The sequence below is a fragment of the Thermobia domestica genome, chromosome 15, assembly GCF_964235325.1.
Source record: "Thermobia domestica chromosome 15, izTheDome1.hap1.1, whole genome shotgun sequence".
NCBI classification, from domain to species: domain Eukaryota; kingdom Metazoa; phylum Arthropoda; class Insecta; order Zygentoma; family Lepismatidae; genus Thermobia; species Thermobia domestica.
In genome coordinates, this window is record NC_137468.1 from 103,854,148 (window position 1) to 103,879,755 (window position 25,608).

At 35.2% G+C, this 25,608-nt stretch overlaps 1 protein-coding gene across 2 annotated transcripts in view; it reads right to left on the reverse strand.

Annotated features, from left to right (window-relative positions):
• Window positions 1-260: 260 nt before the first annotated feature.
• Window positions 261-25,608, reverse strand: part of LOC145671180 (corticotropin-releasing factor receptor 1-like) — a 1,144,309-nt gene continuing 1,118,961 nt past the window's right edge. For both annotated transcript variants that reach the window (XM_081740030.1, XM_081740029.1), the window contains exon 9: window positions 261-1,460. In XM_081740030.1, coding sequence (XP_081596156.1) covers window positions 1,257-1,460 — 204 coding nt within the window. In that variant the 3' untranslated portion in view covers window positions 261-1,256. The remainder of the gene's footprint in view (window positions 1,461-25,608) is intronic.

The window sequence follows — 25,608 nt, forward strand, 5'->3', positions numbered from 1 at the left end:
ACTCTTTTAATCACAGTCTCCTTTCACCTTCTCGGTAGATCCGTGAGATGTAAAACTGAAGAAAGATTTCATTTTTTGGACCGCACTGGTAACTTGGCACGACCTCGGCAAAGTAAAATGTATGCGGGATTTGGAATAGAAAATATAAAAAGGTTTTATGGGGTAAGCATATTAAGATGAGCTAGAGAAGTAAGGATGGACCTAGTAAGAATTCAGGAAATTGGATAAAAATAAGAGAGCAGAGCGGACCAGACCGGAAATTCTTCGTTTTTTATGGCGAAAGATATAAGAATCAACTAGAAACAGCGTTTTTCGTTCACAAATGAATAATAACAGCAATTAAAATTAGTGAATTTATTGATGATAGACTTTGTTTTATTACACTTAAGTGTCGATGGAGCGATATTATTATTCTAAAAGTACATGCCCCAACAGAAGATGACAATGACGATGTGAAGGGCAATTTTTATTAAGAGGTAGAACGTGTATTTGACCAACTCCAGCGATACAATGTGAAGACTGTCAGAAGATTTCAATGCATAGGAAGGACGAGAGGATATTTTCAGACCGATTATAGGGGATAACGAAAATCTAAGCAGACTTTCCGATCAAAGTACGCGTTCTCTCAGGTTTGTACAGTTCATCAAAAGGATAGTGAGCATTTGATGTAATTTGAAAAAGAAACATTATATTGTATGTTCTCAACCTTTTTCTTCAATCTGCGAGCTTACCGGAACTTCTTACTTGTGTACCCAATGGTCCTCCAATAGTCATCGTTTCACTTTTAGCGTTTACAATAGTTTCGATATGGATTATATTGTTGAACAATATGTTCAGAAATTAAAAATATGCGAGTTTAATTGAAATTAAGATTACACAACCTAAATAATAATCACATTTTTACATTTCCCATCAAAATTACAATATATGTCACATACAGAGAGTCATAATCCTTAGTTCAAAAATAATAGTTACTGTATATATATAATGTACGCATATATGCGCTACTAATTTGGAATTATTACCTGGCTCATGCTATACATGTATTTTTTTTATTTTAATAACTTATAAATTATTTAGTCCAGTTTGGTTAAATAATATATCACAACAGTTAATGTTTATATATAAAGAAATTAAAACATACAGAAATAAAACAGTCTTTAATAAATATGGCCGGTTCCTTGACGTGACTTCAGTTAGTTTTTTTGGCTTAAAAACATATGCATGTAAAAACAACAACGTCACACTCACTGACACTACACAAACGTTGATACTGTTCTAACGGATCCAAACCGATGCAACGGCGTCTCGTTGTACGAGTTGATGGTCATCGGCGTTGCTATGGTCTTTTGGCGATGAAGTCTTGCGTCACGACGAGCACTAAATTTCAGATACTCACGTCGTATGACGTCACGAACATCTGAACTCAAGAAGCAGTATAAAACAGCTACAAAGAAACCCTAGAAAAGATACAAAATATTGTAAGTATTTATTGGGACTTCTTGGGACAAGCATAAATTCAAAGATAAAAAAAAAAAAAAAACGCTCAGTGAATAGCATTGTAGCAATGAGTACAATACAAAATAAGTCATAGTCTGACGAGTAAGGTGATTAACATATTTCAAAATATATTAAACACATTTTTTAAATAAATTTTAAGTGTAGAATAATCAAAGTAAGTGTTTCCCCTCTCATGTAATGGTGCTTAACTTAGATAAACTAGTCGCTGAGCAAAGCAAATACATTATTATCAGACTAATATCTGTAACAGTATGCAAACTAAACTTTTTTGCTTCATCAAACACTTCACGTCTGTAATACCATCAATTTTACTGTGTAGCTGAGTTAGATGTCCGAAGTGTCTCCACTGGTGCCACATAGAATGTATTACAATATCTGCAGAACAAAGAAACTGCATGCGGCACATGTTAACTATGCCATAGATGGACGAACAAAAAATAATGTGTTGACTTGTTTTGTGAACACACTTTGGCATTATGCGTCAACACTATTATTGTTTCTGACATAGATAAGTATTTTTATAAAACATGTGAAATAACGTAAACTAGGTTTCTATGAGACTCTATGAAAATTTTCCGATTGTTAAGAAAATTATTATGAGTATCAAGATTATACCCATATTATCATTACATTTTATTATCAATATTTGAAGCTTAGGTTCGCCCTCATTTGTTTTCTTTCTCACGCATACTACACATTTGTAGTTACAGTTAATTAACGTAATTACATATGAAATTCATTAATCAACATTCTCAATCGCACTTATGTGCATATTTCTAGTACATGTGCATATTGGCCAATAGTAGGGTAAAATGTTCACTTTGAGTACTTCACTTAATATCATTATTATTTACCCACTATCAGAGGTACTTTAAAATAGGGCACAAATTATGATAAGAGGTGGATTACAGTATAAAATGAGTAAGCTTCATGTGCATTACTCTTCTTGTCTTGTAGTTAATTCTGCTAATTAATTTCTTAGCGTGCGCATATTGTCCCAAATTACTATGTGTGTATCCACATGTGCCTTCAAATTTTTTAAAGGAAAGGTTCAAAACTTCATAGACAAGGCAGTACGTCTATGTAATTATGAATCGGCGTTATTTCTGGTGGGCTGTGAAGCGAAGAAGGTATTAAGTGCATTTTGCATCTCTACTAGGGATTTGAGCTGGCATCTTTTAAGGTGATAGTCCAAGGAATGGAACAGGTGATAATCGGATGGTGCAATGTCTGAGGAATATGGCGGATGCAATATTATTTCTCATCCAAGACGTAGCGTTGTTCTGTAACCGAAGAACCCCTTTGAGATTCAGAAGTGCTGGCTCCAGAGTTTTGAGTTTTTCTTGAACACGGCTTAATTGCTAACAGTACATAGTTGCATTGATGCTCTGACCAGCTGTTAGCAGTTGTTGATGCACGATGGCGCGAGCAGTCTACCAAATAGGCAGAAGGATCTTCTTCTGGTTCAGTCTGGTTTAGGCTGTTTCGGAACTGGTTGATGGGATGCTAACCAATGATGACGGTGCTGTGGAGCTTCGTACAGGACCCATTTCTTATCACATGTCAACACCGTGTCCAGAAATGGCTCCTTCCTAAGACGAGACAACAAGGAAACACAGGTGTCTGCTCGTGTTGTCTTCTGGCCCGGAGTCAAACCATGTGGAACCAATCGATCCAGCTTGTAGTGTTTCCCATGCTGACGGAGGTGCTGCCGAATGGTTTCTCCACTCACACTGAATTGTAGTCCCAGTTCCTCAAATATCTGGAAAATGTTCGTCTCAATTGCTGCTGAAGATCTTCATTTTGGACATATTTTGATCTTCCGACACGTGGTGTTGTTCGAGTGTTTCGTCACCGTCCCTGAGCCGATTGTAGACATTTCTTAAGGTAAGTAAACAATATTTAGGCGCCTTACACCTAAATGATAATACATACAGAAGAGTCGAAAGTTGTAATGGATGAACATTTTTTTTTAAAAATTATTACAGTTGTAAAATTTCAATATCTGTACTCTCTTTGTAAATATTAACGAAAAATGTCGAAGTTATAATTAATAATGACTGCTTGAATTCTGTACAAAGTTCCAATTTTAATAATAGTATTTTGTATTAAATAGGCACAAGACACATCTAAGTACAATTGAAACATATAAGTCGAAACAGAATAAAGCTCATGAGCTTGAAGTCTAACATTAATACAGGTTTGATTTTGGCAATGAGGTGTGCTTCATTAAAGCCATATTTACACAGTGTTTTCTAATGTTACGATTATGGTAATTACGGTGCTTAATTCCTCGTTTTCTTTGTTATTGAAATCTCATGTTATAAAGACACTTTTCTGGCTTTCAACTTGGCAAAAGCTCTTATTATTGCATTCATATCCATTTCATGTAGTATGTCATTTAAATGGCCATCGAAGTTAGTCCATTTAATCGTACTTGAGAAATAGTTGATTTCAAATAATTCTTTATTAATTTTAGCTGAACTTTCTTAATACACAACAAATAACAGAAGTGTGTGTCTTAATCGATATCTTTATTTTAATTTGTTTTCGACCCAGTGGAGGAACTTTAAAATCTGTTCCCCCTCGCAAAATTTCATTTCAAGACCCCTTAGGTCTATAAAACAATTCTGCCCTCTCATGTTTTTTTCCAACACTCGTTCGAAATCAGACAATGAGTAAGACATTGTAAACACAAGAAGTGGCGCACGCAAGGTTACTCTTTCGGGTCCGAAAATTTTTCGGAGTAGCCTACAATTTTTTGTGTATTTGCCCCCTGAAATTATTATATATATATATATATATATATATATATATATATATATATATATATATATATATATATATATATATATATATATATATATATTAAATAAAAGTTCTGGGGGATTTAGACTCTCGGACAACCTCCGTTGGTGCATCCATGAACACAAGTAGCTATTATAATTAAAACTCTACTTTAAATTAAAACTATTACATCTTTTAAAACTATCGTTCAATCTAAATTTAATTCGAGAGAATAGATTAATAATGATCGTTGCAGTTATAATACAACAAGCATATGTGTATGCTGCTATGATTGACAGTGAGAGTTCTGAAAAAAAAAATGTGTCACTTATAATCCTAATGACCTTTCGATTAAACTATCGATTTGGAATTTAGTTGCAACAAATTTTGAAATACAGGTATATTAAATTTAACTCAGATCTGTAACCGAAGAGGCCGTATCCATTCGATTTTAATTTAACGATTAAATTATTGCAGTCACATAAAATAAACTCTCAGTTTCAAAAGTTACTTGATTTGTAAATATTTCGTTAACAGTAACTGATACTGACAACTTCCCCACCTCAACACTTTTATGATTATCGCTTTGAAAATTTTGTCCAGAAGTCGAACGAAACCTTTTAAGATCCTTCACTTGCGTCTGATTTTCTTTCAAGTTTGGAGTTTTCTTTTCTTATAAAATGCTCACTTGTTTTTTTTATCGCTAGCCATTATTATCACAAGAAAAAGAAGTACTATTGAAAAGTGAGAACACATCATTATAAATTAAAAAAAAACGAAACGAATCAGGATAGAAACGAAAATATTGACGAATGGCAGGTGGATTAATAGAGATTAACAAAGTGAACATTGAGTAGCGGACAACGATAGTGAGTGACTGATATTAGGAACTTAAGTCAAAATTTCCCACAGAAATGATCAAAAATTTCATTTCTACCGCCCGTCTCTTCTTAATATTTGCCCCTCCCTGGACCAATGAACAATAAAAGCCTAGTAGCTTGAACTTCGATAACGTGCATTTCATTTACGCTGAAGTTTCTCAACCTTCAACTCTGGTCATTGAACCGAAGCACTATGCGGGGACACTGTTTATGACAAGGCGAAGCACCCTTGATGACATTTCTTTCTAGTGTGATAATGTCATCCAAACTACAAAGAACACATGCAGTTGACTTCCTTTTGTTTGTTGATCCATTCCCGCTTCAAAGACATATTTGACAATCAAACTCTAGTAAGATCGCGAAAGATTTGTTGGAAAGGGATGAAAAGTCTGTTATATTTGTATTTTGTGCATATGGTGGGATTGTGGAAATATAAGGGTCGACCAACTGAAACCCGTTCGTTCCATGTATTAATGGTATAGTGTGTATTAGGAGATTGTTTGTTTAATAGTGTGTAATCACTAATGTCCCTGTGTGTTGAGTGTAGGAATGTTGTTGATACGTGTATCCGTTTTGCAGGTATAACGAGTGAAAGATGGCGTTTAAGATCCCCAATCCATTCAAACAGAACCAGCGTGCGGTCATCCAGTTTCTGAAGTGCCGAAGGTTATGAACCAGCTGAAGTGTTCCGGCGTATGAAAGACGTGTATGGTGGTGCATGCTTCTCCAAAACAAGAGTGATGAACTGGTCCAGAATGTTTCGGAAGGGGCGTAAACAAACCACTGATTATCCCCGTCCTGCTCAAGCCCATGTTGTTGCCACAGAAGACGCGCGTGAAAAGGTGAATGCGGTTATAACTGCGGATAGATGCATTAGTATTTCATCCATAGCGGACGGGTTAAACATGACTTATGGTATTGCTCAGAAAATTGTGAAAGATCTGGGGTATCATAAAGTGTGCGCGCAGTGGATCCTCAGGGTGTAGACTGAAGACCAAAAGTTGCAGTGTATGGGTTGCGCCATTGAACATTTGTCACGTTACTATTTGAAAGGTAACGACTTCTTGCTGTGCACTGTTGCTGAGGATGGAACTTGGCGCCATCATTTTGAACCAAGTTCAAAGTTTTCTAGTATGCAGTGGAAACACCCCTCATCTCCACGTCCCAAAAAGTTCAAGACGCAACCGTCTGTGGGGAAAGTTATGGTGTCTGTGTTCTTTAATTGCCATGGATCATTATTGCTCTACTTCAAGGAACCAGGACAGTCCATCAACGCCGCATGCTACTGTCAGACCTTGTCACTGTTACGGAGAGCCATCAAAAACTAAAGGCCTGGTTTATTGACCGCTGGAGTCATTCTGTTGCATGACAACGCGCGTCTACACGTTGCAAACCAAGTGCAGGATTTGTTCAACGATTGAAGTGGAAAATGTTGTGACACCCACCCTACAGATCTGACCTTTCACCTTGTGCTCATTCTTCTCAACTTGACATTTCATGTTAATGATGTGTAAATAACAAGAAAATGTATCTTAGATAGAACGCAACATATATTTAGGTAGAACAATATATTCTCTTTCGAAGGATGTACAACTTCGTGCCAAAAGTATTTAACGTCATACAGATATTTCCAATTTAGAAACCGCGGGAACTTAGTTGCCAACCCAATATTTTAGAAATATGTTTTAGTTATCATGGAATAAGTACTCCAGTAATTTGTTTCCTTATTATATTCATTTACTGAAAAGTAAAAGATACTATTCTTCTGGTGTGAATTTACACGTTAGTCATCGGGACATTTGCAGAATCCGAAGTTGTCATTCTTACTTCAATCTTCATAACATTAATTCTTCTTAATATTTTAATATACACTACATCATGACACCACATTCAGAACGCAGAAAGAAAAAACAAGAGAAAGTTAAAAGGGCGACAAAGAAAACGCAAAAACACTTCCTGATTTTCGTTCCTTCAAGTGACAAGGATTTTACGCTGTTCAACCTATCGGCAGCAGATCGAAAGACGGACGAACTGGTTAATGAAAGAGTAGAATAAAAAGTCACATAACAAAGGCTTTCTCTTAATCGAATTATGATAGTGCTCAGTTCCTTCTTACTTCACGAGAATTTATTATCTATCCTTCGCATTATCCTAGTAACAGATTCCATATCTGCATAGTCCGGTTCGTGGTACAGTCACGAAAGAAAATGTTCTTCAGTTGACAAAATTTCTCTTCCTAATATCTCGACAACTAATTAACCTATTAGAGTACCGATTTTGGCACGTTATCAGGATATAACTATTCTAAGGATAGCAACAAAAAGATCCAAATTAATTCATTTGTTTTTGAGTTATTGGCTAATGAAAATTTGCCAACTGTCAAATACTTTCTTTCCTGTGTATCTATCTCATAACCATAATTAAAGTTAATTGCTGAGAGAACCTCTTTAGCTCCACAAGGAATACCACACATTATTGTTTCGTGTTGTCCTTTCCTATTAACAGTCCAACCCCAGTCACTGTAATTAGTTCAGGATTCGCAATGTGTGCTTTACGCCATAATAGGGCTTGTAAATGTGTTATTTTTGTGGCCGGACGCAGAGTATCTTGTGTTGGGGGCATGAATGATCCATCGACTTGCTTTTTAGTGAAAAACCACCAACGCAATACTTTCAGGGATGTTATCTTCGGGATTCTTAAGTATACAGAGCGTATAAATGCTTGGGGTCCGCGGTGGCTCAGTGGTAGAGCGTTCACCTCTGGTGCTTGGGGTCCCGGGTTCGATCCCAGCCCCCGCCAAGTGAACTTTGTGATGGAAAAACACCGAGTGCGTGGGTTTTCTCGGGGTTCTCCCGTTTCCTCCCACTTTCTTCATTCCACCATTTCATTCATCACTCATCATCACCGTCTCCTTTAGCCTAACCGGCATAACCGTGGGACGTAAAAGTCAAAGATTTCATTTCGTATAAATGCTTCCAGAACTTGGAACGCTTTTTCATTAAAAGTGTCTGTTTCCAATGATGACAAAGGGTCAAGTACTGTCTCATTAGCGCCCATAAATGTCTGTCTCTTTTCGCGTTACCATAAAATGAACCGGTGCGGTGGTATTAGTCCCTGAGAGAGAATGCAATCCAATCAAAGCATCAGCTCGCTTTTGATCTAACGCTTGATATACCATACGAACAGAAATCTCACGTGTTTTAGCTTATGAGACAACAAAGCAGGTATCCTATGGAAGTTGAGGAAAGAAATTCGTCGCCAGCGCTAGGACATCAGTATCAGCAGAAAATATGTTTAGAGATCTGCTCCATTTAAACTTTCGAAGAGTGCATGTAATATAATTTTTGTATCAGCCTCTTCTTGTGTTGTTACTAGAGCAAGAGCCTGATTCCGATATGATACTATAATCTTTTTTTTTTCTATTATCCAAGCTGGTTTCCCTAGGGGAGTACTGAAAACCTCTGTTAGTCTGTCCTTGTTTTTATCATGAGAAAGAAGTTTTAGCAAAGGAATATTTTTATGTATATGTTGGATTCTATCTTGTACATTATAGGAACACTGTACGATTAAATTGTGAAGAACAAGATATAGATGTAATACACCGAATTCCAAATGGTACTAATAAAAGCAAGAGAAAAGCAATAATTATGCAGTTCAAGACACAATCGGTAAGGGATAGGTGATTAAGCAAAGGAAATACAGGGTTGGTTAGCAATAACTTAGTTTCTGGGAGTGAGGTTCAAAAATTTTTTGAGAATGTAAATTTGTCCCCTAGAAATAAGCAACTTTTTTGAAAGGCAAGAAACACTGCGAGAAATACTCACTCCCAGATTTGTTGGGTTAGTGCTTGTGGCCAAATCTTAATTAGAAAAAATGAAAGTAGTCCGGTAATGATTATAAAAAACTGAAGATGATTTGCCAGGTTTCCCTAATTCCATCAATGAAGGAGACAGCACTTTGCCGATTAATTGAGTAATATACTTGAATGATGATAGTAAGTAAACGAAAATTATGCCTAAAGGGTGTATAAGTCTACATATTTAATTAAATATATTATGTGGAGTGAATTGAAAGGCGTGATGTTTAGAATAATAAACAGATTAATAATTTCAATATTATACTATTGATATAACAACGATATACTATTTATATAATGATATTATACTATATACTATTATACTATAACAAAGATATTATACTATTTAAATCTATTTAAGTATGGTGATTGGTACATTGTATTTTAATGAATCCATATAGCATTATGGGAAAATATTTACTATTCTGCCGTGTAAGAAAAGCTCGAATACTTGTTCAAAAGGGCCGCGGTGGCTCAGTGGTAGAGCGTTCACCTCTGGTGCTTGGGGTCCCGGGTTCGATCCCAGCCCCCGCCAAGTGAACTTTGTGGTGGACAAACACCGTGTGGGGTTCTCCCGTTTCCTCCCACTTTCTTCATTCCACCATTTCATTCATTACTCATCATCACCGTCTCCTTTAGCCTAACCGGCATAACCGTGGGACGTAAAACTTAAAGATTTCATTTCATTTTTTTACTTGTTCAAAAATAATTCACAACACTATTTATTTATTTATATTACAAATTATTCTAGTAGTATGTCAGTAGTTAATAGCACATTTGATATATTCTACCAAAATGTTAACGGTTTAAAAACAAAAGTTAGTTATTTTTATCTTAGCTCAACTATGTATGATTTTGACTGTGTGGCTATTACAAAGTCATGGTTACAAGCTGAAATATTTAGTAGTGAACTGTTTGATGGCAAGTGTCAAGTTTTTAGGAAGGATAGAGATCTGGAACGTTACGGAGTGCGTGATGGGGGTGTGTTCTTAGCTGTTAACAATAATTATACTTCAGAAAGATTAAATGAAGTTGAATTACCGAACTATGAAGATTTGTGGGTCAGGATTGAGTTATCTAATTCAACTTTTATATACGTTTGTGTAATATAATTCCCTCCCTATAGCAAAAAAGAGTATTATTTAATTTTTTTTAGAAATATTGCAAGATTCAAAGAATTATCATTGTCTCATAATGTTCTCATTATCGGTGATTTCAATCTCGGGCTCTTAACAGAATATATGAATGGTAATTATTTCGTAACTTTGTCTAATTTGGAAGCTAATGTTTTACACATATTCAACTTTTTGAATTTTTCGCAATTAAATACTGTTAGAAACGTAAACAATAGAATTTTAGATATAGTATTAACTAACATACCTAATATTGAAGTTGCCAAATCCAACGTTTGCTTTGTACAAGAAGATAGACATCACCCGAGTTTGAGTATTAGTATTCAGTTTCTAAAACACTGTAAAATCTATAACGAACTTGTTGACGCAGTTTATAATTTTAACAAATGTGATTTTCTGAAGCTCTATCAGCTTCTTAAAGAAAAAAATTGTGATAGCTTGTACTTTTTTAACGATGTAGATGAAAGTGTTAATTATCTTTATTCTGAATTGTACAAGGCACGAAAAAATGTTAAGAGCAAATGTTCCTACCCGCCTTGGTTCACTGTTGAAATAATAAAAAAATTAAAGAAAAAAGATCGCATTAGACGTAAATTTAAAAAAAATCTAAGCGTCACTCTGATTACATGCACTTTGTAGATATTAGGAAATAAATTAAGTGTAGCATTGAATTAGCTTTTCAAAATTATAATAATCAGGTAGAAGCGAATATTGCTAATGAACCTAAGAAATTTTGGAATTACATAAATAATAGAAGATGCTCAAAAGTTAATATGAATCAATCTGTCCTTCAGTATAACGACGAAAAAATTATTGATACTAAGTTAAAATGTGAAGCTGTTGCTACACATTTTCAATCTGTGTATAGTTGTGAACCATCTAATATAGATCTACATGAGATATGTTCTATTGAAATTCCTTCAACTGTAGATATAATGGTTTTAGACAAGATCCGCGAAGCTGAAGTTGGAGAAGCAATAAACAAAATGAGAAGTAAAAGATCGTTTGGCTATGTTAGTATACCGTCCTATATTTTTCAGAGTTGTAAAGAATATTTTATTAAACCATTGACTTATTTGTTTAACTTGTCTTTGACTCAATGTAAATTTCCTACGAAATTTAAAATATCAGCGGTTTACCCAGTTCCTAAGGTTAATCCGGTATGATTAATACAAGATCACAGACCAATAATTCTAATATCATCTGCTACAATATTCGAAACAATCATTTATATAGTGGTTTTCAAAGCTAAACCAAGTTTTGTTATCAGCAGTAAAACTGTCATATGGTTGTTAGCGGCCACGTGCGGTTTGTCAACCAGTTGGATATTGCCGGTATTACAAAAGCTTAGCCGCTCTCCCTGTCGCCAGGGTAAACAATGAAGTCTCGAACTATTCTTTCTGAGTGTTGCAAACCAATAATCAGATACATAAAACCAGAATAACCATTTAAAATAGGGATAAAATACGTACAGGTCATTCAACAAGTAATTTTCTCTCGTATAATAATAATAATAATAATAATAATAATAATAATAATAATAATAATAATAATAATAATAATAATAATAATAATAATATGATAGTTTCTACGTCCGAGCCATTTCGGGCTACTGTGCATTTGCGGTAATGCTCGGAAAATAGAATAGAAACTGGACCGCACGTTGGACCGATATTGTATTTTTACCCGTATGAATCGGGTTCCCGATTGAACTGTATGAATAAGGATGACCTGATAATCCTGTTTTTATGAAAACAAGCTTAGTCTGTCATTATTGTAAATGATGTGTTGTTTCACTTTATTATTATAACACATATTGTTATAATCATCATGTACGAACTCATAACGAGTCTATCGGTTCAAACGGTCCAAACAGGCCAAACACGGTCAAACTGGTTTATCAGGTCTAAGAATTGAGTAAACCAAACGCAATGGGTATCGGGCGGGTACAGTTTACCCGAAAAGTTCAAGCACTAATTAAAGGTTAAAGTCAATACTTTAGAGCTCTAATTGTTTGCATTCACTTTTTTCTTTTTTCTTTCTTTTTTTTTTTTAGGTAGTCGACTAACGAACTTGTGGATACATAAATATAAATGCTCAAATCTAAATTATTGCATTATATTATTGCAATGAGCATCAACGTGATTTACTATTAGGAGTTAGCGTGATGCACTAATGTTAGTCTTTTATAAATGTTATTATTATTATTATTATTATTATTATTATTTGTTTATGCCCTTCAGGAAACTTAGAATCAATCTCACATAAAGCACTATATCAGACCTGATTGAACATTATTTTGAAAATTCTCACATAAATAGATAAAATAAACAATTGGAACTTAACACTTCAAGAGTTCAAAACATGTCCTCGTTTTCGTTTTCCTCAGTTTCTGAAGACGATTGATCTATCTCGATGACAACATTATCTTTGTCTCCATCAGAAATATTTTGCAAGACATGATAACTTTGTTCAATGTCCTGGGAAAACATTATTATTATTAATAATATTTTATTATTATTATTATTATTATTATTATTATTATTATTATTATTATTATTATTATTACTCGACAGGCGATCTGTCTATAATGACAATTTAAAACACGTTTTATTTTTTTTAAAAAAGAAATGATTAGAAAGCATTCTATTAAGTACCTAAATCCTCATATGTATTAATGTATGCAGGTTCATATATGAGTAATAAAGCTATCATTATTTACAAATTAGGATAAACTACAAATTAGAATACTATACACAGGAAATTAAAGCTATCATTAATAATTTCCTGTGTATAGATCCTAATTTGTAGTTTGTCCAGTTTTTATATACGTGACGAATCACATTAGAAAGAAACTGATCAATTATATATTGACCTGTATAATTATATCTTAAAGTTAGAAATAATATACTTACAAGCAGAGCAGATAAACAGGCAGAATCTTTATTAAGCCTATTACTAATATTACATATTATTATTAGCAATAATAATAATAACTAAATTCCTGGCGCAACAGCCTTTAGAAGGCCTGGACTTATGGCACTCATTTCTGTGGGGTAGTGTGTTTAGAGGTCTGCACGGGCTCGGGCTACTATGATAACCGTAATGGGGCTAGCCATACTGAGAGCTTTATACAGTTCTACCTGAGTTGGAGCGGCAACACCGGAATCTAGTTACAATGAAGGATTTATGGTAGGTACAAGTAAACCCTTAGATCTTGACCTTCGAGGAAAAAATTGGTTTTGTCGCGAGCTATAAACATATGTTCAATGATGTATCTATATATTTATCGGATTCTCAATATGACTTCGGATGCAATAGATCAACTATGTCAAATTTTCTGACTATAAATCAAATAATTAATGATTCTTTCAATAAAAGGTCTCAAGTAGATGTAGTATATACAGATTCCAAACGTGCTTTTGATTTGGTTGATCATGGGATACTTCTTAGTAAACTGAGAATGTTTGGTATATCACAAGAACTGGTCAAATTGTTTCATTCATATTTCAATGAAAGAATTCAATATGTAATTTTTAATAATATTAAATATAAGGAATTCACAGTACATTCTGGGGTACCTCAAGGATCGAATTTGGGTCCTTTACTCTTTCTTATTATGATAAATGTTCTAGCCAAAATGTTTCAATATAGTTAATGCTTAATATTTGCAGATGATACCAAATTATACAAAGAAATCCGCACGGAAAGTGATTGTATTAAATTACAAACAGATGTTAATATTCTTAATGAGTGGTGTAGGAGAAATAAATTTCAGTTGAATATTTCAAAATGTTAGGTAATGCCATTTACTCTTAATAAAAAACCCACAATATTTGAATATACTATTGGAAATCAGGCGTTAGAAAGAAAGGAAATTATAAGAGATTTATGTGTTTGGTTTGGCATTAATTTGAAATTTAAACATAATATAAATATAATAATTAACCAAGCTTTTAAAGTGCTGGGTTTTATTAAGAGGTCAAATCGTTATTTTAAAAATCAAGGGACTATTTTATCGTATAATGCATTTGTTCGATCGAAACTAGAATATACATCTATCGTTTGGGATCCATTTTATCAGTGTAGGAAACAGCAAATAGAGAAAGTTCAAAATAAGTTATTGAGATATACTCATATAAAATACATGGTATTCAAACTCTTTATGTTCCTTATGATGAATTTTTAAAAGAATTCAAACTATTGTCACTTGAAAATAGATTTATATACTATATTTAAAAAAAAAAATTAATTGATAACAAGGAAGATAACGTATTCTTATTAACTAGATTACCATTTTATTGTCCTCGGCAAAATCTGAGAGATAGACGTGTTTTTTATATGCCTGAAAACAGAATAAATGTGAACAGGAACTCACCACTGTGTAAATTACGTGATGCAGGTAACAAAATTGAGTCTGTGGGATTGGATTTATTTCAATATGAATTTAAGACCTTTAAGCGACAGTGTTTTCAATTACTAAATAATAAATTGTAGAATATTTTTGTACAGCATATGTAAAGAGAAAAAAGATTTATAGTAGTATTTCATGTTGCCAATGCTAGTTCCATATAGGGGTGTTCGATAAGGCTGAGGACCTATCGAACTTCGGGAGTGAAAATTTATCGAGTTGTCACCGGTTACTCGAAACCGTTCGAGTATTTGAAATTATCGAAGTTTCGGGTATTATCGAAATTTCGAGTATTATCGAAGTTTCGGGTATTATCGAAATTTCGAGTATTATCGAAGTTTCGGGTATTATCGACATTTCGAGTATTATCGAAGTTTCGGGTATTATCGAAAGTTCGAGTATTATCGAAGTTTTGGGTATTATCGAAAGTTCGAGTATTATCGAAGTTTCGGGTATTATCGAAATTTCGAGTATTATCGAAGTTTCGGGTATTATCGAAATTCGAGTATTATCGAAGTTTCGGGTATTATCGAAATTTCGAGTATTATCGAAGTTTCGGGTATTATCAAAAGTAGTGATGGACAGTGCGGTTCCTTCACCTCTGCAATGATTCCTTCTTGCAGCCAAACTAGTAGGGATGGTACCGAGACCGAGACTAGTCTCGGTCTCGTCTAGGTCTCGTCTCGAATTATCGAGACGAGACCGAGACCGAGACGGACTTTTATATACCGAGACGAGACCGAGACCGAGACGGACTTTTAAATACCGAGACGAGACCGAGACCGAGACAGACCTCTAAAAATCGAGACGAGACCGAGACCGAGACGAGACCATCCCATTTTGGCCCATTTTAATCTTTCCACGGAGCTTTCTCGAAAACGGTTGAACATAAATGAACCGAACAAAAACTCATATAGAATATGTCATGTGGCACATCGATTGATATTGTCGCGGAGGCTCCCATGGCCACCCTTCATAGGGGTCCAGGGCGCAACCTCAAAATTGTAAATGGAAACATGGGGTGAGTGATACCTCGTTCAACATATTTTAAAAACTAAATAGTGCTGTTGCAAGAGATTGTTCATATGGGTCACCGTTTTAAAAATGACCACCAAGACATGGTACCTGCATCAGGTAAAACGTCCAGTATCACTAATATGAAAACACCAGAACAAATATTCGAATAGGAAATCACAGAGGGTATTTATCATCCTATAGCTCGGGAATGTTGCAACAGTCGAAAAGATGATTAGAGTGAAAGTGCCATAATGGAAAGGAAGAAATCTAACTCCTAGAAATTTATCCTAACCTCACTCCATAAGTGAGTGAAGCGGGAAGGATCGGTGAAATTGCAAATGAGAGCCTTAGTTTTTGCAAATTGTATCTACGAAACAAAGTTATTTGAAATGTGTTTTTATACGAGATAAATGTCTCTGTAATGGGATAAAGTATGTAAAATTCTTGTTAAATGGTACCTTCCATTTTGATTGCGGGCAATGGTTTGATGCAAAAATGAATCAACTGAAATGCGAAACCAATTTGTCGAACAATGCAATTTTAGAACAATGTTTACAAACGTTGGTTTTGTTCAACAGTCGTCTGCATGATATTGGCTAGCTTCTTTTCCTTCTATGTCTTCTTGCATGTGATAGAATATGAGTTTCACTGAGATGTCCACAGTTACATTCCGAATAACTTTCAACGGTAATTTCAGTTGAGATCCTTAGTAACGAAACGGTACATACTGATGCAGATATCCCAAAAATCTTGCACGCATTGCGTTAAATTATCAGGGGCGAAGGAGCGGGCAAAATGTTGTTAAATTTTAATTTTACCTTATTTTTATTCACCTTATTTCACTTTATTTTTATTCATTATAGTACCAGTCATTTGTACACACAAGTGTTTCAGACCATATCTATTGCAAATAAAAGTGAGGTTCTCATTTGAGTTTACCATTCATTCCCGCTTCACCCATTTACGGACAGATCGGAAAGATAATTTTCTATCATTTCCCCTGTTGCATCATGTTAATTATACTTTAATAATCTTTTTGTCCGTTGCATTATACTCGATCCGTGGAATGATAAATATCCTCTGTGCTTTCCTATACTAGTTTTATTCTGTTCATTTATCTCCAACTATTTTCATATTAGGGGTCTAGTGGTACTGGACGTTTTATCTGATACAGGCACCATGTCTTGGCGGCCATTTTGAAAACGGTGACCCATATGAAAAGACTTTTGATACAATACTGCTTAGTGTTTCAAAATGTATCCAACAACGTATCACTTGACCCATATTTCGGTACAAAATTTCTAAGTTTGCCCCCTTGAAAGGCAGCCGTGGGAGCACTGTGAGAACATTACTCGACGCGCCCCATGCCTTTCCTGTTTCACTTTCTGACTGTTCGTTTATCTCCAACTGTTTTCATATTAGTGGTACTGGACGTTTTATCAGATACAGGCACCATGTCTTGGCGGCCATCTTGAATACGGTGACCAATATGAAAAATTTTTGTCACAACACTTTTTACTTTTTAAAGATCTATGGAACGAGGTATTACTCGTCCCATATTTCTATTTAAAATTTTAAAGTTCGGCTCTGGTACCCCATGAAGGGCGGCCTCGGGAGGCGCCGCGAAAACACCATTCGGTGTGGCCCATGGCACTTCCTATTTGAGTTTTTGTTCGGTTCATTTATGTTCAACCGTTTTCGAGAAAGCTCCGTGGAAAGATTAAAATGGGCCAAAATGGGATATATATATATAGCCGCGGACCTAGTATATGATGAAGGGAGGGGTTTGCCGCTTTATCTAGTGTAAAAAAAGTAGGATTGAAACCCATTTTATCCAGTGTATACCTGAGCGTTAAGGGGGGCCTATAGTCCCTATAGCCCTCCCCTATTATGTGATTTTATATATATATATATATTAAAAATGCTGAAATTTTGTACCAGTTGGGAAATTCTAGACACTCTGCAATATTACTAGATAAACAATGTTGCTAAAAGCAAAATAAAGTGGTATTTTCTCAAATTGCGGTACGTAAAGTATTACATATTTCTAATTTAGTTATTTAACAAAACCACAATAGCCCATACATTATTTAGTGTAACAAAGGACAACACAGTATCATTAACATCAACAATCTGGAAATCTCTAATAACTCAAATGGCATGTACGGTGCAATGCGCATGAACTGTATCTTAGCGTCAAATACTGTGATCATGGTATAATATATTTCGAATGAATGAGGGAACAAAGTTACAAGAAACGGAAAATTTAAATGTTTCTAAAGACTTTACTTCGAAAACGCACTGACATATCACGTCTCATCATGCAGATGCTAACGCCATTTACAACAATTGTTATTTCAAATCGTTTCAGAGATACCAAACACTTTGGTAGTGATTGTTATACTGCTTAAAATGACGTATTTGTATTAAATTTTTATAATGCTTATTGCTTTGCTTTGCTTCTATAACATTACAACAATAGTTTTTGGTGGTTTTAATTACAACAAGTGGCAGTTACATTATTTTAAGCAGCGTTGCCCACTTAAATAAATTGCTAAATATTATTCTAAATATGTGCAAATAACGTAGATGAACTGCAAGATATTTTAAAATTACTCGTAGTTTGTTTTATGGTGCAAGAATGCTTTTAACCCTTTCCGGATTCCGGCTTTTTGGGCTATTTTTTAGACTTTCAGTCAAGCAGCTACTACATCCTCACTATTTATCCTAGGATCATCGTTCCCACCTCATTCTCTTCAGAATAAAGCTGGCTTTCAAATGGTACCACTTGTATGCTCATACCTTATACCAGAAGCGGGTAAAATTATGTCAAAGGGAAAATTTCGGAGGGAAAATTTTTTCTCGCACTTTGGCCCCTCCTGGAACGGCTCTGTGTGAACGTAGCCATCTAAAAAATTCTGATATATAGTACTTGGTATACTGAATGTGTGTGCCAAATTTCAAGTTTCTATCTTGAATATTAAGGGCGGGAGAAATTTTATCAAGAATTCCCACAATGCCCCAAATTACCACAAAACACTATGATCTCAGGGAAAAAATTTCCTGAGACACTCCTAATTACCCTAGGGTCATGTTTCGCCCATCATTCTCTTCAGAATAGTTCAGGCAGTACTATTCACATGTCTCCATCATGTATTTAAGGCGGCAAATGCCCGAAAAAAGGATTTTTTGGTCTAAGTTTTCCTTTTTTCAAATTTTAGCCCCTCTGGACCCCCCTTGTTTTAACGCAGAAATCTGAAAAAAATCTGTTAAATACTACTCGGTGGACTGAATGTTTGTGCACAATTTCAATCTTTTACGTGCAAAAATAAGCCCGCCATAATATATATATATATATATATATACCGACAATGTCCCATATTACCCTATACAGAAGTATATTTTGATAAAAATTCACTGAGACGTCCCTAATTACCCTAGAATAATAATTCGACCGTCATTCTCTTCCCAATGAAACTGCTTTTCAGACGATATGACTCACGTGTCTCCATCATGTATATGAGGCGGGAAAATCCTCAAAACCGGGATTTTTTGGTCCAAAAATCCCTTTTTTCAACTTTTTTCCCCTCTGGTTCCCCCCTATTTTAACTGACAAATCTGAAAAAAATCTGGTAAATACTACTCTGTGGACTGAATGTTTGTGCAAAATTTCAATCTTCTACGTACAAAAATAAGCCCGCCAAAAAATATTGAACATAGGCTTAATAAATGAAAAATAAATTTTAGACTTATGACGTCATCACCTCCTATGTCTGAACGCAAGAAGGTCTGAAACCATACGTAATGTCTTCTACAATGCCTTTGGACTTGAAAAAAAAACCGGACGAAAAAGCTCAGATAGAAGAGAAATAACGCAATGTACCATGAAAAACGCGTATGGTACAAAATTGTACCATAAAATCCCCAAACGGTTAAGAGAAGGCGTTTTTCATCGTCTTTGGGCTACTTATAATGTTTGAGTCTTCGTTCCAGCAATAGATGTAAATGCAAATTGTAACTGAAATTAAATGTAACTGATACATTTTCAGTAACACTAGTTGTTCCCCCTAAGTCTTAGGCCTGGTGATGACCGTGCTTAATTAAAAGTTCTAATTACACACTAATTACATTTCACTTGCTTTAGTTTGACCACCAATCACCTCAAACTCGATCCATACCATATGGCTATATGCAATTATTCAAGGACTTACAGTTGGTAATACACAGTTTTCACTTTTGTTTTAGTTTAACGTCCCATAGTTATGCTAGGGCGGCTAAAGGAGACGTGAAGCAAATGATTATAGTGGAATCCGAACCACTTCGGTCGTTCAACTTTACCACTACCGGAAATCGAACTCGAGTCCACGCGAACCGAAATCAAGAGTGCTAGCCGCTAGACCAAATGGGGGTTCTCACATTATGTTGATTTAAATCATTCAGGGGAGGTGCGGTGGCTCAGTAGTAGAGCGTTCACCTCCGGTGCTTGGGGTCCCTGGTTCGATCCCAGCTCGCGCCGTGTGGACTTTGTGGTGGACGAACAACGTTTCTCGGGGTTCTCCCGTTTCATCCCACTTTCTTCATTCCACCATTTCATTCATTTCTCACCATCACCGTCTCTTTTAGCCTAACCGGCATAACCGTGGGACGTAAAACTCAAAGATTTCATTTCATTTTTTAAATCATTCAGTCAGTGTTGCCAGATCCGAAGATTAAAAAGTAGCGTGTCTGTACACCGAAAGTAGCGAATTCGAACTATTTGTAGCCCAAATATATAGAAATGGATACTGATGATGCTAATAAAATAATTTAATATGAGCTGGAAAATGTGCTGGACGTATTGCAAGAAGAAATTATGATCGACGGACGAAAACAAACTGGAAACCACAAGACAAAAACAGTCTAGGAAACCTCCGCATACAAGAAGGTGTGACGAAATCAAGAGCCACTGAGGAGTAACCTGGAAAAGAATTGCCCAAGTTAGATAGTTGTGAAGACTTGGAAAGACCTTCATTCAGCAATGGATTGATAATAGTTGATTATGGTTATGGTGATGATTTTATTATATCTAAACCACGGAGGTAAACTAAACCAAGTCATAATTTCGTAATTTTACAGAAGCGAAAAACTGATTCCTCAAGTAAGACACACACTCACTCTCTCTCTCTCTCTCTCTCTCTCTCTCTCTCTCTCTCTATATATATATATATATATATATATATATATATATATATATATATATATATTTATATATATATATATAACTTTCACTTGGTAAGGTAGGGTAAAAATGGATCCAAAATTTAACGAAAGTCATAGAGCGAAAAAAGTATTTTTGACTATTCAATCCATCATGTTGCAGCAAAACTACGCAAATTAATACAAAAGAAAACTAGAAAGTTAAGAATCACTTGTTTTGGCGAGTGAGAAAAAAATAGATACAGATAACTCGAATTACCTATTTACTTGTATAACATGTATGTCCATGTTTCGCAAGTAATTTTTAATCAATATAAAATTTCAACGTAATGAACGCAAGATTAGTTTTCTCGAATAAAGATTGCATGCACCGTTGAGAGCTCAGGAATAAGATTAATCTATGTTACGGCACTGGATATGTGCTTACGTAATGCATTACGACCTTATGAATTTTTATAAGAAACAGAATGCACTTAAAATGAGACGCGAATTATGCAAAACATCGGACTTTGAATCTAACTTGTTTTGTGATTCAACTCAAGACCTCACATAGCAAAGATGAGTGTAGTAGCACCTACCACAAGGTTCAGGACGTTCGTGTTATAAAGTGTCAATTAAACACGGAGATGTGAAACGCTAATGAAGTATTTCATGAATTTCAAACAAAATAAATTAGCAAACTAGCAAATTAGCTATGAAGAGGTACACCCTACCATAATTTTAAGTGAAAATGAAAGGAAAAAATAAGCGGAAACGACAGACTGTACGAGAATAATACTTTCACTATTTTAATTTCACACTATTTATTTCGAGACTTTCGAGACTTTCGAGACGAGACCGAGACTTGGTACTCGAGACCGAGACCGAGATCGGGACAAGCATCTGTTGACCGAGACGAGACCGAGACGGTGATTTTTTACTCGAGACGAGACCGAGACCGAGACCGTTATTTATCAATCGAGACGAGACCGAGACTGTACAAAGTCTCGTCTCGTCTCGTCTCGATACCATCCCTACAAACTAGTCAAACAACTTTTTTTTATCTGATAAGTTATTGCAAAGTTGTATTTGTGAGGAGAAATGAAAGCGTACAAAAAGGGATTGCTTTTTCGTCCAACACACACGCACACACAGGAAGTTCAATTTCTTCCTGAATTTTATATCTTGTTTGTTATTTGCTGACAGCTATTGTATCAGAGTTGTGAGACATACGATCTTAAACGTACAAATAGGGTAATTTCCTCTTCATACGATATAGTATACACCCAAAACCTCAACCATATTAATCACGTATTTGCTGCTTTCAAACAATTCGAGACTCTCGAACAGTTCAAGTGTTTCAAAGTTGCCTAATGTTTCTTACATTTCGAGTGCCTCGAACACTTCGAGAGACCCGAACATTTCGGGAGTCCGGAACATTTCGAGAGTCCCGAACATTTCGAGAGTCCCGAACATTTCGGGGGTCTCGATCATTTCGAGAGTCCCGATCATTTCGAGAGTCCCGATCATTTCGAGAGTCTCGAACATTTCGGGAGTCTCGAAAGTTCGATAATTCGATAAAATTAAAATTCTTTATCGATGAAACGGTTTTGAAATTTTATCGAATTGTTATCGATTACTCGATTATCGGAACAGCCCTAGTTCCATATTTGGAGTTCGGTTGCATATCCTTTGATAATGATGTATAAACTTTGTACTTTGTAATTGCCTTTGGGTGTAAAGTACAAATAAACAAATTATTATTATTATTATTATTATTATTATTAACATTACCTTGTTGTCCTTGATCTCTTATTGCATATTTGAGAGAATTACCTACGTATGTGCCAAATATAACATGACCCAAGAAAACTCACCACACTCTGAAAAATATATATATATATATTTTTTTTTTGTCAAATCAGAAGTTGTTCTCGTCTCCTTTCCTACTTTCAGTTTGTGGACCTCTGCAATTCCAATAATATCTGCGACTGAATATCTTTTTCCTTCATCTTGATATTGAACTAGCCAGATTTATGTTAAAGTTCTAGTAACAACACAAGAAAAGGTTGATACAATACTCATATTACATGCACTCTTCGAAAGTTTAAACGGAGCAGATCTCTAAACATATTTTCACCTGATACTGATGTCCTAGCGCTGGCGACGAATTTCTTCCCTCAATTTTCATAGGATACGTGATTTGTTTTCTCAGGAGGTAAAACACGTGAAATTTATGTTCGCATGGTATATCAAACGTTAGATCAAAAACGAGCTGGTGCTTTGATTGGATTACATTCTCTCTCAGGGACTAATACCACCGATTAATTTTATGGTAACACGAAAATAAGTTTCTTTAATACATTTACGGACGCTAATGAGACAGTACTTGACCCTTTGTCATCACTGGGAACAAATACTTTTAATCAAGAAACGTTTCAAGTTCTGGAAGCATTTATACGCTTTGTATATTTAAGAATCCCGAAGATAACATCCCTGAAAGAATTTCTGTGGTGGTTTTTTACTAAAAAGCAAGTCGATGGATCATGCATGTCTCCAACACAAGATACTCTGTGTCCGGCTACAAAAATAACACATTTTCAATTCCTAATATGGCGTAAAGCACATATTGAGAATCCTGAACCACTTACAGTGACTGGGGTTGGACTGTTAATGGGAAAGGGCAACACGAAACAATAATGTGTGGTATTCTTTGTGGACCTAAAGAGCTTCTCTCAGCAATTAACTTGAATCAGGCATGTAGCCAATGGGGGATCCAGGGGATTCGGACCCCCTTCGAAACCAGAAATTAAAAAATTAAGGAATGATGAAACAAAAAGAAACGAGAAAATGAAGAATCAGGGTTAAGAAGTTATTGACGTGTGTTTTACTGTCTGTTGCTTATAATAAATTAAATAATCAGTAGCCAATGATACGCAAACTTGAGCATAACGTTGTCGGTATTTGTCCTTCTCATTGTTTCCTCACCACTCCAGCATTATGAGGAACGCATTAGCCGAATTACTTGCAATACATGGCGATGAATGAGCGGGATATCCTGGAAAGATCAGGGAGTTTGAAATTTCTAGAAAAGTTACGGAATTCTCAAAATTTCTGCTACTATCAGGGAAATTTCAAGCTTTCGAAAGTATAATGCCGTTCTGTAATCGTGTGGACATTTTTAATCATAATTTTTCTCCATTGCTTCTCTGCAGTATCAAACATGTTATTTCAGGAACAGTTTTATACTGTTCCTTTAGCTTGTCATTTTTAACAGATAGCAGTTGATGGAAATAAATTTGTTAACATTTGATTCAACAGAGAAAAGAACTTAAAACTTAGATATTGTAAAATATTTAACAAGACATTATTGGGTATGCACTTTTTATAATAGTGGATACGTACTTTTTATAGTAGTTGAGGTCATAATGAAAATAAAATTGTTATATTTGAATGAACAGAGAAAGGAACGTAGATATTGTAAAATCTTTTACAATAAAGTTTTTTGTTTAAAATATTCTTTTACTTGAGATTTCTTCATAGTTTGTTATTAAAATGCTTACCAACACATCCACATTTTATTGCTCTAACAAACAGTGTTCGAAGTGGGAAAAAAAAGCAGAGGCCGTATGTTTTATTTCGATTAAGACTCGACATACCGGCTATCTAAATGTTGAAATACAGTGAGGGTATGTTGCCTGAAAGATTGTATTTCTATTTACATAATGACTAAAATAATTGGAGAATTTCTCTGTAGTTACAGGAGGAAGAGACATGGAGAGACTTTGATCCCCCACCAACAACTCTCTAAAAAAAACAAAGACATATTCCCTTATGCTGTATCACACAGAATTATACACGAAAATGCTCAAAAAGCGAGTTTTTATATTATTTTCCTGCGGGAAAACTGCCGGAACCCCACTCGACTAAGGAGTATTCCAAAACCTCGGTCATAGCAGATAACCCCTAACTCCACTCATGCTCAAAATATTACATTTATATGCATTGAGACAATAAGACACACACATACATAAGAAAGAAACAATCAAATATGCACACCAAAATATAAACTGGATAAACTTCTTTGAAGACATCTCATTTTACAAACAAATGGTAGGAAAAAGATAACAAAAACATCGGGGTTGTCAACTTAGATATTATCACTACATAAGAAATAAGTTCTTTTTAAGTGCAAAGCTATTCGTCAATTAGTGTGTATAAAAATAGATTTATTAAAGGTATTTAGCATGTACTCTCCAGTGACGGTATGTCTTAATCACTGAAAGAACAGAGGCGGTATGCCTTCATGAAAGAAAAATGAGAGGCGGTATGACATACCACCACATACCGTCTCACTTCGACCACTGCTAGCAAACCAATATATGTTGCCAGTAAAACAGTTTAGATTGATCGATCCCCTGGTGTGATAACCTCAATACCTCATGTCACGGACCCCCCCCCCATTACGAAATTCTGGCTACATGCCTGCTTGAATTATGGTTGTGAGATTGGTACCTCGAAGCGGACTATGCAGATATGTAATATTTTACTAGGATAATGCGAAAGATAGATAAATTCTCGTGAAGTAAGAAGGAACTGAGCACTATCATAATTCCATTAAGAGAAAGCCTTTGTTATGTGACTTCTTATTCTACTCTTTCATTAACCAGTTCGTCCGTCTTTCGATCTGCTGCCGATAGGTTGAACAGCGTGAAATCCTTGTGACTTGAAGGAACGAAAATCAGGAAGTGTTTGTGTTTCCTTTGTCGCCCTTTTAACTATTTCTTGTTTTTTCTTACTGCGTTCTGAATGTGGTGTCATGATGTA